An 18,652-nucleotide genomic window follows, 5' to 3' on the forward strand; every position below is an offset into this window, starting at 1 on the left:
ATGATGGCTGTCAGTACATTGTTTACACTTAAGGACCAAAATGGAAATAAGCTGTCAGCTCCTTTGCGTTTTTATCTGGAGAAGTTACTTAGATACTTATTATAAACTAGTGTTACACTTTAAAATCACACTCACTTGCTACCCAGAGAGGTATTTTTACAGGATTCTCAGGCAGGTGCAACTTCGTTACGGCACATAAAATGAGAATGGAAACATTTTCATGCCAAAAAGCTTGAACAATAACATTCTTTCTTCTCAGACCATATTTTACATTAAATTCCATGTTCCATGTCAATTTGTAACTTAATCGCATTTTATACATTTCAATCATTGAGCTTGTAGATTGAAAAAATGTTGAATATGCCTTGAGACTTAAAGGGACACTTCACCCCTTTTGCTTATTTTAATGATGTATGGGAGACAAGAAACACTTTCCTGGGGTTTTTATGTGGGTAATATGTGTTTTTCGATATTTTAGCATTTCAAAGTGTCCATGATGTCATGGACACTGGGCTCACTTACTTCCTGGACTACATCAAGGACTGTCTAAAGAGGACGAGACGCGAAGACCGTACGGGCGACGCCATGTTGCTCCATGGTGCTCCATGGAAGGAAAGAAACATGCGCAGTTGAGACCAAGGAAGCTGAACGCGGAAGTGTTGGCTGCACCATACAGTACAGTCGCCCGTACAGTCTTCGCGTCTCGTCCTCTTTAGACAGTCGTTGGACTACTCCTTGGACTACTCAGCAAGACAGCCCTCCCCTATCCGCAAGGAGGAGTAGTGCACCAAAGCATTAGGGGAATTGTAGTCCAGGAAGGAAGTGAGCCATTGAAATACAAAAATATCTAAAAACACATATTACCCACATAAAAACCCACAGGAAAGTGTTTCTTGTCTCCCAAACATCATTAAAATAGGATCTGGTTGCAAAAGGGGTGAAGTGTGCCTTTAAGTGGTTAAAGGTATGACACCTAACAGGTGTCACCTCTAATAGTGTTTCGTGAGAATGACACTGGCAATTACAGCAGAGGAACGATAAATATTTGACAACACGCACTGTGCACACAACAGCCTGTTGTTTGTTATGGGAGACGAGGCTACACCCATGACACGACACACCAACCACAACATTTGCAGTAATACGCAAATTAGATTACAACACTATGTAAAGGCAAAATAAATTCCATTACATTAAATTATTCTGTGACTTATTGATCACTCACTGGTTCCTCTGATGCTGTTTGCTGTTACAGCATTGTTTCAATTTAGTGCTGTTCTGTGCGGTTTGAGAAGCACTTTAGCAAATGCTTTCAAATGTGTTATACATTAAACTATTTTTATTATAAAAACATACATTTTTGTTATTACTTAGTCATTTCAAAGTTATAACATCATGACTGCTATAATAAACGGTTGCGGAGAAGGTGCTGCATCTGTAAAGAACAGAGATAGTAATACTGTATCATTTCAACAATTGCTACCTTCTCCTCCACTATTTGACCTTAAAGTACACTGTGTACTTCTACACAGTATGTATGCCTGACATCGTTTTGGGGTGGGTGGGTAAGGGAGAAGGTTGTAGGAACCAATGAGCAGAGTCCATACTACCACACCCTCCTCAGTCTATCATTGTTCCAACCACATCCTGCCTGGATCAATCCTCTATATCCCAGGAGAACTGAACTGACTCCTTAAGCCCGGCAACAGTGGCTTGTCTGTACAGGAGCACTCTGTCATCAACACAAACCTCTAACGTCTCATCAGTGTGTGTGTGTGTGTGTGTGTGTGTGTGTGTGTGTGTGTGTGTGTGTGTGTGTGTGTGTGTGTGTGTGTGTGTGTGTGTGTGTCAGATTGTAAATTGTTTGTTTTGTTTGGTGGGTTCATAATCGTATGCCGCTGCGAGACTGTACGTGTAACATCTCAGTGTGTGCCATCTTGGCAAGATGTGTGAATATGTGTATCTACTAGCTGTAGCATGCTGTATGTGAACCATATTTAGGCTGCATGTGTTTGGTCCGACGTCAGTCCGACAGGCATTAGTCCGACACCCTACCCAAAACCTAAACCTAACCTCACAGGAAGCCACAGGTTAGTTTTAACCTGCCACACATGTCGGAAGCCATGGGTTAGTTTTAACCTGCCATGGGTTAGTTTTAACCTGCCACGCATGTCGGGAGCCATGGGTGAGTTTTAACCGGCCACGTATGTCAGCAGCGACGGTGTTGTCTAACCAAGTTATGCACCCCCCGTATATGTACAGTACTGACAAAAGCAGAAGCAACGTCTCTCTGGTTGTTATCGTTAAGTAGTCTACATGCGTGAGTAAACGTTTGTCTCTGATTTGCATATAATGGTTTACCTCGCCTGACAGTGCTGTGCATAGCAGGAAGGGCCTGAAGAAAACCATCAGGGCTTAAGCTGTTGACAGGCAGACCCAGCATGTCATTTTTGTGATCTGTGGGAGTGGCAGCCTCAGGATTTCTCTCCCCCAGAGAAAACACAGAGAGGAGAAGGAGAGGCAGGCATGCACTCGCACACACACACACACACACACACACACACACACACACACACACACACACACACACACACACACACACACACACACACACACACACACACACACACACACACACACACACACACACACACACACACACACACACACACACACACACAAAGTTCTCTGCTTTCAACACATGCTGTTGTTACTGTGTCTTTTTGGCACGCAGCAAATTGTGCACGCAGCAAATTGTCCTCAGCTTGGGTTCCAAAACATCAGCTTTAATCAGTCCAAAACTGTGGGGCTCAAATCCATTTCCCCAACAAACAATGTACATGCAGCGATGATGATGAATGTGCCCCGCCACGACTGATGTATGATAGAAACTGGGGGATGTGGGAAAGGAGCTAATGATGACTGAGACCAAGGACCACACTTCACCTCATTTCACCCAGTGGCTCATGCAGTACTTGTGATGGTGCGCCAGTGCAGTGTCATAAATCACTGGGTGCTTAGAAAGCCTAATTATGCATTTACTTAGAACCTATAATGAGAACCTTCTAGTTAAAATTGTGGTGTTCTGACGTTATGCGAGATGGCTGCATCAATACTAATTAGCCAAAGACGTCAATGCTGCACTTATCATCCCGTTTTTATCAGAGAACTTCTGGGAACTCAGATCACTTACAACGCATTCCATCCATTTATCTGTAATGATGACGGCGAGTGAACACTGTAGGCCAGTGGTTCTAAATGGTGTTCCACCGAGGCACACTGGTGAACACTGTTGTGAACACTGTAGGCCAGTGGTTCTAAATGGTGTTCCACCGAGGCACACTGGTGAACACTGTAGTGAACACTGTAGGCCAGTGGTTCTAAATGGTGTTCCACCGAGGCACACTGGTGAACACTGTAGTGAACACTGTAGGCCAGTGGTTCTAAATGGTGTTCCACCGAGGCACACTGGTGAACACTGTAGTGAACACTGTAGGCCAGTGGTTCTAAATGGTGTTCCACCGAGGCACACTGGTGAACACTGTAGTGAAAACTGTAGGCCAGTGGTTCTAAATGGTGTTCCACCGAGGCACACTGGTGCGCCATGAGACAACTCCAGGTGTGCCTTGGGAATTTGTGATGACAACAAATTATTGTTATTATAGTGATCCCATGGTGGGGAAGCCTTTTTCTACTCCTTTTTTTTCTTCTAATAAACATAATAACAATCTGAGAGAAATAATATATATTCTTGGCTACCTTATGGTCACTTTCCCTGTAACAATGTTAACTGTAATGCCATGATCAACAGAGAAGCGAAGGGCTACATGTAAGACCAAGTGTGTAGTTCATCCTTGTAGTTTTCGATATATCTGAAAAACTAAGAGTGATTTGAAGATCGCTGAACATTAGAAATCTTGAAAAATGAAATTAGATGAATAATCTCCTGTAGCCAGGCATGTCAATGTCACAGAACATAAAGGGCTGTATTTTGCGTGTCTTAAGTACCAGGTCTTATTACTTAACTTAAGACCTGGAGGCGTGGTCAATGCTCTTTGGCCACTCAGAATAGCCAAATGGCATTGATCACAACTCCAGGTCTTAAGTTAAGTAATAAGACCTGGTACTTAAGACACGCAAAATACAGCCCAAGGTGTGTAGACTGAGGTTTCAGTGGTGAATCCCTAGAAAAGAAGATAAGCTACTGTAGTGGTTCTCAACCAGTGGTCCGGAGACCACCCGTCGTCCTTGAGGGGGTTCCAGGTGGTCCCCAGCTAAATGACGGAGTTGGTAAACAAATCGACCCTTATTAGATCTTTAAATTATTGTTAAACATCTGTCTGCATAATTAGAGAACGTAGAATAATTTAAATTTTTGATCAACATTTGCCTGTCTCTCCTATATGGTACCAACATCAATACAGCATGGAATTGTGGACAAAATTGTATCCAACGACAACAACATATTCTTTAGTGTTGGGTCTGAGAGTAGCCTCTCAATGTCATCAAATGGTGGTCCGTGGCTCAAATGCTGAATAAATAATGGACCTTGCCATGAAAAGGGTTGAAAACCACTGGTTTACTGGATTCAATCCCTATAATGTAATATATATTAGGTTTTTTATTCCTAACTGTTGTATTTTTTAATCTATTGAGTCGGCATGCCGAATGGGAAGGGACGAGGCCGGGGAAAGTGCGCGGGCCCCATTTGCCTCAGTCCCCCGCCATGGCCTCCTGCACCGGAAAAACCGTTCCGTTTTTCTCACTTGTAATGGTTTCTCACTTGTACTGTAACATATATGGTATACATTACAACTAAACAAAAAGTGCTAATGCAAAGTAATTTTCATTGCCATCTCTCTTTCTTCTTCCTTTAGTGTCTCTCACTTATCACACACACAGCACACACACGCACGCCGCGCACACACGCACAGACACAAACACTGTTTTTTAAACCTTTTCATTTGTCTTATTCAAGTGGGTTTTGTCGTAATTTTCAAATAAATTCTTGGATTCTTTTGGATAAATATTGTATTTCATGAGTAACAGTTATTTGTCAAATTGTATTTAAAAAACATTTACACAGTGGGAGTTATAAAGGTTATTCTGCACAGATATGAATACAGGTGTGCCTTGAGATTTAGATTTGCCCATTGGTGTGTCTTTAGCACAACACGTTTGAAACCCACTGCAGTAGGCACTGTGAAGGATCACTGTGTATAAAACTTGTACACCTTTCATTGTTCGTGTACAAACAATGGCTGTGACATTTACAACAAGTAGGCCCCCTTGATCCCTGCTATGGCAATACTAGAAAATGCTGATGGTCTGATCTATCTATTGCAGAAACCTGTTTGTCTGTCTGTCTGTCACAGACTCCCAGCATAACCCAGGCACTGTCTGACCGGTTGCATCCGCCAATGACCTGGGGATGGTTTGTGATGGGTGAGAATTTGTTTGGACAGCAGTTGTCCAGAACCGAATAAAAATCACACTCGTGTGAAGTGAGGGGCACTCTTATCATCATACATCATATTCCATGCTCAGCCAATCAAATCATCGCTATGGGGTACACACATTACTCAGCCAATCAAATCATTGCTATGAGGTACACTACACACATTGCTCAGCCAATCAAATCATCGCTATGGGGTACACACATTGCTCAGCCAATCAAATCATCGCTATGGGGTACACACATTGCTCAGCCAATCAAATCATTGCTATGGGGTACACAGTACACGGACACACAAAGCTGGGCATAGCGCCTCTCGAAAACCACAGAAGTCTGTATCTGTCTGGGTCTGTGGAGGACACACTGAATATCTGTATGTGGGGGTGAAGGCTTTGGCTTCCCTGATTGGCAACGTTTGTGCAGCTGCACCAACATAAGTGGTAGCGCACACAATAGAACTCCATCCATTTTGCATAAACTGTCTGTATCCGTCTTTCTGTTTGCAGGTACGTCAGGCTCCCATTTATGTCCATGTACGTCATCAACACAACGTCACAGATCCCTGCACATACAATGTATGTCCAACCATATTTGGTCGATCGGTCATACAGTATGGTAGTGGGAATACAGCACACGGTACTCTGAAAACAGGACAGGTACAACCCAGGCTCTCTGACAACAAGTACAATGGGTACGACAAGCACAGCATAAACAGGTGGTGAATGCATTCCCAAATTGTGTTGTTCTCAAGTAGGTCGTGCCCGATAAATAAGCCATTGAACTGTTGTAACGTGTACAGCTAACTCTGACAACATGTACAACGGGTATTGCATAACCGGGTGGGGCATGCATTGCATTCCACATTTACCTATACATCATTCCCGACTTGCATGATCACTGAGTAGGCCAGTGCCCTTAAGGCCTATTCATACTCCCATTTTAGGTGATAAGATATCCACCGAAAACTACAACATGACGTCACGCCGCGGTGGTAAGCGACTCACCGCTCACCCAAACACATCTCTCTTGTTTTTACTAACCGGTCACCTTATCACCTAAAACTGGAGTGTGAATAGGCCTTTAGTAAAGATTATTTCAAATGACATGACCACTGTTAAAAGGTAACGTCTCAAGCTGCCAACCACCTGTATCATCATGACTGCAGCCTGACCTATGTACTCAATCAAGCACTGTTATGATCCATATCTGTTCTCTGCTATGTAGGCATGTGTAAACCCATACACTGTAAACTGTTCTGTACTTGTACAGTATACTGTATGAAACATCTGCTTCCCGCCATCAGAGAGGCGGGAGACACCTGAGGGCAGATCCACTCATCCAGCCCCCACAGCTCAGAAGAACGCTCATATCCATCGCTGTGGACTTTGTCATCATGGAACCAATGATTGCAAGATTCATAGTCTAGACACATTTAACGCAGCATGTCTACAAGGTGAGGTGGCTTGGTGACATTGCCTTGCTACCCATAACATTACAGTAGCAGGTGTTTTCACTCTGACTCAGGACCCTATTCCAGTTTGTTGACGTATGTATAAACTGAAGTGCATGCATACTATGTTCACAAAACTATTGTTTCAGTACTATGCCAGTACAGGCAGTATCCTGCTGCCCTGGAATATTGTGACTTGTTTTTTAATGTACTGAATAAAAGTACATCGGTTGCAGGGCTGTGTCCTAACTTAACCACACAGCAAAATAGTAACTCTGTTAATTTAACAGAGATAAATTACCTCTCAAAGCTAGGAGCATGTTCCTTTTCCTTATCTGTCAAATTAAGAAATAACATAATTACATTTTGGCAGGTAACTAACTACTACTACAAAATATGACCCTGACTTTATGAAGTCAGCTGCCAAGTGCTATGTGGGAAAGCCTTTGGTAATAACAGTGATAAAGTGATAACAGTGATAAAGGTTAAGTGGCGTTGAATTCCACTGTAATGACTCCCGCTCCCGGGTCTGTGTGAACTTTAATCAAATGCTATTGGGTGTGTGATGATGACATCAAACATCAAAGCAAACAAAGCAAAGAAACAAATCGCTTTTCCGCACGACTTTTACTTAATGGAGACAGCAGGTCTAATGAGGACATTGCCATCGTAAGACATTTCGATTACACACTGCAGGTATAGCACAATTAAAGCCCTTGTGCTTTGAAATTATTTATAGTATATTTATAGCTCTAGAAATGCAACTGGTCAACTGACAGCTATTTAACCACCTGTACATTATCAACCTGATGTAAATCAGTGGAACCAAGGCAAAACAGATGGGTGGAATTGAGACAATCTGTACACTCTCAGAGTTAAACTGAGGATTTTACTGTGTAGTGGGGCATTACTAAAATGGAGAATACATGCTCGCTCTGTAATTTTTCCTATGGATTATATACTGTTTAGTCCTCATATCCTCCATACCTGTTTGTTTTAGAGCACTGAAGATTGTTACAAACCTAAACCTTCTCATGAGAAAACCGATTACTGAACAATGCAAAAATGTATTAAGACCAGAAACACACAAACAAGGGAATGCAGTGTGAAAAACAAGAGTTCCAGACCCCCAGGAACGCGCCCAGGGGGCCGGGCCGGTTCCGACGTGCCGCCCCGTGTCCGAAACGGTTGAGAAATGACAGTTACTGTGTGCCGGTCCCTCTACTGTACTGTACTGTACTGTCACTGTACTGTACTGGCACACCCAAAATCATCATATATACAGTTAATATGTGCGTGTGTGTTTGTGTGTGTGTTAGGTTGCGCACAGGTGGTGAAAAACAACCATGCTGTTTTCATGCTCATACCTACCCAGCCAGCCAGCCAGCCAGGCACCCACCCACCCACACACATAAGTCCGTAAGGGAGTGGTTGCACCACTCAATAAGTCCGTAAGGGAGTGGTTGCACCACTCAAAAACAAAACACAGGGATGCTTGGAAAATAATCTGCCACAGGGGAGGATATACAACTCCTCTTTCATGGGTCAGCTAACTCTCTGGCATTCCCTGTGCCTATGTGAGGGTCTCTGTTTTCAATCTCCAGTGTCTCACACTCTTCATCTGACACAATGAAGTTCTGGGCAGCAGCCGCCACTGTTGTCATATGGTTACAGTGCACGTTTCTCCACTACACAAGACCTGTTTACCGCCTTGAACGAGACATCACTGCCCATATAGGATAATAATATGGTAGACTAGAGTACAGTAGAGTCAATTCCAGTCAGAGCACCGAATAGAAGAATACAGAACAGACCTATCAAGAATAATAGATTTGTAATATCCAGTTAAACAATTTTATATCTATAAAGGCTACATTTTATAGCCAAATCGATAGCAAATGGATAATGTGGAACACTGAATACTCATAATGGATGCAATAAATAAGGCAATATTAATATTGTATAACAGTTGTCCTCTAAAGTGACACTTAAAGGTAGAAAACATAATAATATAAATCGGTATCAAAGCCAACAAGTCCATTTAGGAAGCTATAACAGTGACCTGTGACTAACATTGTTGCTTTCCCCCAGTTGTTGAGCCAACCACAGCACTCTTGCACCGCAAGAAGTGTCCGTCTATAATCAACACAAGAGCAACAGATCCTCAGTTAGTGCATGCTGTGCTTTGTTTTTTAACTTCTGATTTAGAAGTGACATCAGCACTTTGCTGTTTGGCATTCTCACGCCAAGTTGGTGAGTAAACACGTCTCCACACGAACACGCCAAAACCATACATTAGTCGTAGGTGCATGTCATTGATCTATAAACTGAATGTTACAAGAGAACCAAGAAATGACGCCTGGTGACTAACCATTTTTTTCAATATTTAGCCACAGTGGTCATGTCTATGACTTGATTGCGTAGGGCCTAAACCGAAGACCATAAGTGTCTGACTGTACTCTGCTGCTGTTTTACATTTCTGTCTAATAAACTATTCAATCTATCAATCAATCAATGGCACTTAAATAAGAATCATAATCATAAACATTAAACATTTAATATATTCATTTGAGTATACACACGCATTAATGGTGCTGTTATGTAACATGTAAATGCGTGCCCTTACTTGTCTTACTAGTTCATGGAAAGCAGTGGAACATAAGAGCTCTGTATAATGACCTTAAGTTGTATTCACAGTACCATTACAGTTCACAGCTCAGTGTGATGACCATGAAACACAGGAGAACAGCCAAAGCCAATAAGTAATATCAATGACACACATTTCCTCCATAAGACATCACAGTTAAAGCTTTAACCAAATGAAGCCCACGGTCCCCATTCTGGGCAATATGCGAATGTGCAACATAAATGGTAAATGGTGCATTTATATAGCGCCTTTATCCAAGGCGCTTTACATAGATTGTGCATTACATTCTCCCATTCACACACACATTCATACACTGATTGCGGCGGAAGCCATGCAAGGTACCAACCAGCACATCGGGAGCAATTTGGGGTTCAGTGTCTTGCCCATGGACACTTCGACATGTAGACAGGAGGAGCCGGGATTCGAACCACCGACCCATGGATCATTGGACAACCTGCTCTACCTCTTGAGCCACAGTCGCCCACAACAAAGATAACTGATCTACTTGTACAAGCTCACAATGTGTCACAATGTGATCTTGTAGGCTGGCTATATTTGAGCACATGTATTTGTCATACATAGATTGGCTATTTTCAGCAAGTGTTATTGAAATGTTAATGAAACAGAGTTGCTCTTCATTTTGAGTCACAGTATTTTAGTATGATCTTTGCAACAAAGACACAACAGAAAAACTGAATCAGCTGTACTTATTATCAGACAAATCTACAACCAAAGGTACAACAGGAGACATAACCAAGCAATGAATCACACAGATAAACAATAATACACAGACAAAACCAGACTTTATGCAATAATCCCAGTGGATTTCACTATCTAAATGTGAATAAGTCATTATTTAGGCATACCTCCTGGGGAGCTGAAGTCAACCTTGGTCTTTTTCCTGTGATGATCTGGCTGTCTGAGGTGTTGTGTGTGTGACTAAGTGTAAGTGTAGGAAACAGCCTGCCTCACTAAGACGTCTGGGCGAGGCTCCTCCAGCAACCCAACCCATTATATCAAGACGTATATTCTCCAGTCGTTATAAGTAGTGTTCACAGCAACTAGCCTCCCCTGCAGGGGTAGAAGGCCATTGCATGGTCCTTACAAGACTTTAAATTGTTGAATTCAAACTGAATGAGTATCTTGTGATGTTAAGTTACTTGTTATTTTCCAGTGTTCCAAACGTCAAAGTTACAACTAAACAGAAAAGTCTCCAAAATGTTAGGCTAATCGATTTATAAACATAAGTTATGTTCATCACAGAATATTTCTAAGATAGAATCAAATCCACACAGATAAAGTAACAGCACCAACAAACAAACAAAAGACTTCAGTTTTCAACTAATTTGAATTATCGCAATTTGTTTACATTTACTGCATTCGATCAATTAGCCGTCTCATTTTTGGTAATTAAACAAAAAATCACACCCGTGTGAACTGAGTGGTGCAAGGTCTTATATAGTCTGATCAGTTATGTCAGTGACGTCACACACTAACCATAGTAACCATGCTCACCTTTGCACGGACACGTAGGTATACAGGTACACAAACATACAGACAAAGCTGGTTGTTGGAGTGGTTTGCACCACTCAAAAATGTTACGTGACTGTATTCCACATTCCACAGCTCCTTTATACAGCTATATAAAAGTGACTGGGAGCAGTGATTGGTCAGTATACATGGAGATTGGAGGGGGCATTGTTTGTTGCCACAGGGTGACAGCGGTTGGTAGCAGTGCAGTGAGGAATGTGCAGTGTTGGTTACATAAGCCTGGCTGATAAATGAAGCGTCTTTATATAAGAGTCTCTGCTGGCATTGACAGGTAGTGTAGCTATGCTATGTCTACAGGGCTGTGCAAACAGAGGTCAAATGTCAAGTTTATCCTCTGTTCTCTCAATTAACTTTTATTATAATGTATATGAACTTTTCCATCACAGACAATATCCTAGTGTCTTTACTTTTTACCAGCTGCTGTGTAAGCACAGCTGGTCTATGTTCTCTCTGCTTGGCTTTCAAGCCCACTCGACCTATCTTTCTCATTGGCTGCTGTATTGACTACTTATCGTCCAGATTGTCCGACCTGATTGGCCGACCTCTCAGCCAATGGGATAGCATTGCAGCCAGCAACAACCCACTAGCGAGTGTGTGTGTGTGTGTGTGTGTGTGTGTGTGTGTGTGTGTGTGTGTGTGTGTGTGTGTGTGTGTGCGTGCGTGCGTGCGTGCGTGCATTATATATTCGAAAAAGTGAAACCATTAAACAAAATGAAGAGCGAATTTTTAAAAGGCGAGACAAAAATCAGCGAAGTAAGTAGTAAGTTGACAAGAGTCAGAGGTAAGTTGCGCGCTCTGCTCGCGCACAAGTAGGCCATTCATTTGGCATCCTGTTTTGCAAGCCCTGTGGCTTTGTAATTCCCCTGAGGAATTACAAAGCCACAGGGCTTGCAAAACAGGATGCCAAAGAGGTCAGATATAATGTTTAACGAGAGATCACTAGTCTCATTAGAGTAGATTTAGACATCCAGTTGCAATGCAAGGTTATGGTGAGTTTTCCCAGGCTGTCAATGTCAAATACAACCTGTAGACAAAGTTACAGTGCATCAGCAATGTCTCTCAGCAGGGTTTGATTTGCTGGGGGGGGGGGGGAGGCGGACAGAAAATCCATGCCTCTGGTCAATCATTTCTTTTCTTTTTTTCTATGTTTTTTTTTTGGCGGCTTTCGCCTTTATTTTATATTTTTTATGGAGGGACAGACAGTAGGCTGACAGGAAATGGGGAGATGACATGCAGTAAAGGCCGTCGGGATTGGGAGTCGAACCCGCGGCACACTGCCAGACTGGATTACCAGCCAAGGTGCCTGGACTGTTGAGCCACGGCCCAGGCCTGGTCACTAATTTCTATCGCCGTTCGCCGGTTGGGATATGTTTTATCCCTGCTTCTGGTCAGACTGAATTAAAGGGACATTTCACCGCTGGAAGAAACTGCAGTCACTCAATGTTAATAGTACCGGTATTTGTAGTAGATTGTAGTAGAGTAGCACAATTTGAAATTAATTTGCACCCTATGGCCATAAAAATAATTAAGTCTGTGTGTTTGACTAGGGTTTGACTGGATTGCTACAATTCCTACAATGACCATAAATAATGCTTTGGTATCAAAAAACACATATTACACACATAAAACCCCAGGAAAGTGTTTCTTGTGTCGTAAATATCATTAAAATAATGAATCTGGTTGCAAAAGGGGTGAAGTGTTCCTTTAAAGATATGCATAGGGGAAATGTAGAAGCTCTGATATGTTTAACATTTATGTTTGATAATATCACAATTCAATTAAAATGTATGTTAATCACACCCTGGCGTCCCTATTTTGGGTAAATTTTTAAAATGTGTCAAATATATTTTTCGAATCCACCTATTTTTTTAAAAAATCGGATCTAGAAGGTGAGAACGAGCTGCAATGTGATGTGTTGTGAGCTTATAGATTGGCTATTTTAGCTATTTGTCATATTAAGTGGTTAAGTCAAGCCGCTGGCATATGAGAAAACCTTTTACTTAACAATGTTTTAAGGGGGTTGTGAAAACACTTTAAAGTAAACATGTGATGCCATGTTATAGAATATAGAGGAAACACAGTTTTGTCTGGACTAGAGCACTAGACTGGAGACTTAAAGACATTTCTGAGACAGAACAATGGGGAAAAACAGGAAAGAGGGGGGATGGAGTGTACACTACAGCAGGGGTTTTCAACCGATTATGAACCAGGGACCACCACCCTGATTGAGAATCAACCTGGGGACCACTGTTGTGTGTGGAAGGGGGATATGCATGGCGTGGTGTGTGGGACAAAATGCACCTATAAACTCACGTTGCCGTCTGAGCGAGCAGACGCATGCGATTGATTATGGACACATTTCCTAATAATGGTGACTCAACCAGGCAAACCGGTACAGTTTTCCCGTGAAATTATAACTCTCTTTTCTGTAGAAGTTCTTTACAGCCGACTTCCCAGTAAATGACAATATTGATGGGTCATCAATCATATGTCACCAGGTCATTTACTGCATTGTTTCTTGACTAGTGGTCGATAAAATAAAAGACAAATCTTCACTTTCACTACATTACTATGGTGGTCATTGGTCAGGGACCACATGCAATACCTCACCAGTTGAAAACCCATGCACTACAGTAATAAAGGTCATGAGCTGAGCTGACTTCAAAACCATTACATCACGATAAGTTGCCCTCTAGCATGATATACTACACTAACTGGTTCAGCTAACAGAACGACTGCAATGTTGAACTTTGATAGAACCTTGGGGTTACATATATATACCTACATTAGATTACATACGCGACTTTGAGCATGATGAGCTCTGTGATATTATAGCTCTGTCAAGGAGCCAGAAGTAGTGATTCCATTCAGTGATTCCATAAATGGAAGTGAACAAAGCACATATGCCAATAAGCCAATATGTAAAAAAAATGCAAGCCCTGAGGTACCTTTGGAAATGGCTATATTCATGGCATCATTGATGGATTTGTTAGAGTAAGTTTGTTAGAATCACAGGAATCAAAAGGTCACCAGTATGGGTGTAACATGAGCAACGACAACAACACCAATAGTATAGCATATAGGTGAAATAGTAGTCAAAAAATCAAGTCAAACGTGTAGTTTTATATACTGACAGAAACTGTTTCACCATTCAATGTGAGTGAAAATAATTGTTACTTCCAGTTCACAGAAGCAACTGTTAAAGATGATGAACAATATTTGAACGTATATCGTGCTATATTCAACATAAGGTTCCAAACAACATCACTCTAGAATCTAGAGTCTGTTCTATATGGCTATGGGCTGTGGTAATAATAATAATAATTCAAAAAAGAAAGAACGAAAAAGAACTAAAATAGTTCATTTTTTGGAACCATGAACTAAGAACTGAACTAGTGTTATACACACTGTGTGTATATATATATATATATATATATATATATATACTGTATATATATACACATACATACACATATGTATGTATATGCATATAGATAGGCCTATACACCGTATATCTAGGTGTGCCCTGAGATTTTTAGGCTATGAAAAGTGTGCCTTGGGACAAAAAAGGTTGGGAAACACTGCTCTAGATGTCAATCACCATAGGAAATCACAAACACTGAGCAACATTTAAGTCCAGTATTAATTATTTATTGGCCTGTGGCAAGCCCTACCAACCTTGGAAGCTGAGCCAGATACGCAGACAGCATGTCTGCGTATGTTTAGGCATGACTAGGTATTTCTTCTGAATCTGCCAGAGACTTTTACAATCCACCTGTTCATTCATGTCATCCTGACAAATCAAGTTCATAATAATAATACAACACTGTCTGTGGCAAAAACAATAGGAGGAATTAAAACACTATTGTCTTTTAAACTTCAAGCTATGGTATAGCTGCTCCAGGAAATCAACGGGAAATTCAATATATACTCAACTGTCCCCTTTAGAACACTCTTGTTTTTGGATAAAATATTGACTCCTTTACAGAAAAAGGCCTATGTTTATGGATAAACATTGTTAGGAATTGGGTTTACAATGTGGAGATATTCTCCCAGCAGTGTGGAGATAACATCAGAAAACAGAACTGGTTTTTAAAGTGGGTTTTTATTTGAATTCTTTAGGGCTCTGCCTCTGACGTGACAAGACTGTAAATTCACAGCTAGTAAAGACCTGCGAATTTACGGTTTTGTCACGTCAGAGCCCTAAAAGTGACAGTTTAATGGCCTTTCAACTACTCATTTGTACACTCAATGCAGATGGCAAGCAGCCTTATCCTATTCCTATTATATTCAGGTAGAAAAATACAGCACAAACAAGAACAGAAAATAAACAGAAAGACATTACAATACAAATATGGAGTGTCTTGTCTGGTCCTCAATGTGCAGTCATGGCGCATCAGGCACAATCAAATCACTCAGCTTCATATATGGGCCATGCCCATTGCCCATATGTGCACATATACTGACCAGCCACTTGTCATCGTATTATTGTCTCAAGAATGCGACAAAAACAAAAGTCCCCATGAATTCAAGGCTTCATGGGGTGTGTAATTGATAGAAAATACCGGTAAGTCGTTTTTTTGGGTGAACTACTCCATTAAGGTTTAACTTGTATTCAAATGTACTTAAATAGGCTAATAGTCTATCAAAAAAATGAAATACTTGTTTCCACTTAGTTGACACTCAACTTCTGAAAACACATTTCCTGTAAAGAAAATGCAATCTCTTTAAAAAATAATATATCACACTAATGAAGTGAGGGGCGCTCTTATGTCTTATCATCATACATCATCTCATTCCGGCCAATCACAATATGTTTTTTACACAAACACTAAAAACTGAATGGCCTGGGCCGTGGCTCAGCGGTCCAGGCACCTTGGCCGGTAGTCTGGCAGTGTGCCGCGGGTTCGACTCCCGATCCCGACGGGCGGCCTTTACTGCATGTCAACCCCCATCTCTCTCTCCCATTTCCTGTCAGCCTACTGTCTGTCCCTCTCAAAGAATATATATAAAATAAAGGCGAAAGCCACAAAAAATAATGGCCATTATTCATTGTCAATGGCATACAATGTTTGTGTTTGCACAAAAACTCAAAACTGGCCATTAATTATCAATGGCATTCAATGTTTGTGTTAGGACAATGTTTGTGTTAACACAAACCCTCAAAGCTGGACATAGGAGGGGCTCAAAAACCTAGAGGTGTACAGTACATAGCCGCTTGCAGCACCCTTTGGTGGACATTGAACAGAGTGACACTTACAAGACTGAATGTGATTGTATAATTGATGGACTTGTTTCACATGCCATGAAGTGAAACTCTCAGTACACCAATGTTTTACACACTTTCAAAGTTGAAAGGCAGGTTAGTGTTAGAGAGTGAAAGTTTACAGATAACAAGCGTTGGTTAATGATAAACTTGCATGTGACACGGTTATGCAAGAGGATCAATTCAAGGACATTTTGTCACACTATAGTTTCATTACCAAACTGTCTTTATTTGATCTATTTTGATAATTATAGTAAAATACATTAACCTATCATTTTAGTGTAGCTTTATAGAATATACAGTATATCATTACAGTATTTTTACAGGGTTAAATATTAAGTTCACTCACTCAGTGCACAGGTGGAAAATTACGTGAAAGCTGTATAACTTGAGATATCTCACTAGTCTAGAACATGATGGTAAAAGTGAAAGTCACCACTTGAGTAGAATAAATAAATATATAACAATAACAATAACAATAACAATAACAATAATAATAATATAATAATAATAATAATAATAATAATAATAATAATAATAATAATAATAATAATAATAATGATGATGATGATAATAATAATGTAAGGGTGAATTTGAAAATAATGGCATGAAATAATGTCCATCACGACATTTCCGTCCATAATAATTCCTACTTGAATTTGAACATATGCATACTGTATAAGCATATGCTAGCCTGCTGCCTATCTCGTGCCATCATAGCAGGTGATGGTAACTTGTTGCATATCTGCTGATGCTGACTTCCTTTATGTGGGAATGCCAGCCCAGGCTGAAAATGCATTTAATAACTTTCTAATAATAACTACCGGTATTTTCAAATGTATTTGTGCTTGTCTCAAATGATTGAGCCTTTTATTGTCTTTGTCGAGCAGCTCTGTTCGCCTTAGCAACTCGCCTAGCGTCACACATTTGTTTGTAAACTCGGATAAACAAACTAATGATAATCATTTTTTGAGACATCGTCACTCACATTGGTTCTGGACCTGGAGTGTTGTTCCACATCCTCCTTGGAACGCACGGTCCGCGAACTACTCATCTCGGGGTTAAGCGAAGCCGATCGGAGCTGGTTGTTGTGTCTATCTTCCCACTGTCTGTGTAAAAACTGTTGTAGGAAATGTAGTAAAGTTTCCTCAAAAGCCACAGTTCTCTCTAAGCTTTCTCTCGGACATCTCAGCCGGTGGTCTAAAGTTGCCTTCTCTCTCTCTCTCGCTCTCGCTCTCTCTCTCTCTCTCTCTCTCTCTCGCTCTCTCTCTCCCTCTCTCGCTCTCTCTCTCCGTCTGTCTCCTTCCACTGTTGGACTCAGAATATGATCTGACCCCTCTCTTGTTTGTGTGTTACTAGTACCTACCTGTCATACCTACAGTACACTTTAAAGCGGAATGTTCACACCATAAATCACACACACGCGCGCGCGCGCGCGCACGCACACACACACACACACACACACACACAGACGTAGTAGGCTGGAAAATAAGTTCTACACAGTTATAATGGTTGCGGTATAGTGTCCCCCCCCCCAAGCCTAGTTTAATGTTTAATTTTATATAACGCCAAATAAAATGTTTAATTGGCCGCCTTTATCTCATAGTCATTGTTGACCCCTTCAGTTCACTAGAACTGTGAACATTGAACCAATCTGTCTTGTAGCATGTAGGGTATAGGCTACTCATATATCCTGCCTTATCTTCTACAGATTGATCCCATATGTATCACATATCCATGGTATGTTCAGTATGCATGTTATTCGCCTCTTTGTCTGTTTTAGTTTACAACGAACAAAGACTCCAGTTCTATCTCGTAGAACTGGATAATTAAACTCATATTTCTCCTATAGCATACCCATGTCCAGGTCATGAGTCTGTAAGTAAAAGTATATGGCTGCTGTCATACATTTGATACACCACTAAACCTCTTAGCAGAAATCTATGGATGTTGTGTGAGTTTTCACATAGCACAATGACTGTATAGCTACTATTGCATATCATGCATATCATATGCATCATATGCTTAAAATGGCCATAAAAAGGTTATTACAGGTGATATTTTCATTAGTAAGTAGTATAGACCAGAAGCTTACTATACTGCCAGAGTGTGGTAGTCTATCCCTGTTTCGCAATGCATTAGACCCCTAGGAGATGGATTGCTGAGGTGGAGCGCAACACTAACATCAGGTCCCAGTCCCAGTAATTACCAGTTCCAGTACTTGCAAGTTGCCACACCAAAGTCGTGCTAGGATACTCATCCCTGATGGGGAAATTACTAATT

The 18,652-nt window shown here is 41.1% G+C and overlaps 1 protein-coding gene across 3 annotated transcripts in view; it reads right to left on the bottom strand.

The window, feature by feature from the left end:
- The window catches only part of LOC306937886 (tuftelin-like), a 27,633-nt gene extending 10,091 nt beyond the window's left edge, over nt 1-17,542 (bottom strand). For 2 of the 3 annotated variants that reach the window (XM_079521901.1, XM_079521900.1), the window contains exon 1: nt 17,358-17,542. In XM_079521901.1, the coding sequence (XP_079378027.1) occupies nt 17,358-17,423 (66 nt within the window). In that variant the 5' untranslated portion in view covers nt 17,424-17,542. Of the gene's footprint in view, nt 1-10,418; nt 10,545-17,357 lie in introns of those variants that run through there. The other variant, XM_079521902.1, reaches the window with a different exon arrangement.
- Between the last annotated feature and the right edge of the window lie 1,110 nt (nt 17,543-18,652).

This window comes from Electrona antarctica (assembly GCF_951216825.1).
Source record: "Electrona antarctica genome assembly, chromosome: 15".
Lineage (NCBI taxonomy): Eukaryota > Metazoa > Chordata > Actinopteri > Myctophiformes > Myctophidae > Electrona > Electrona antarctica.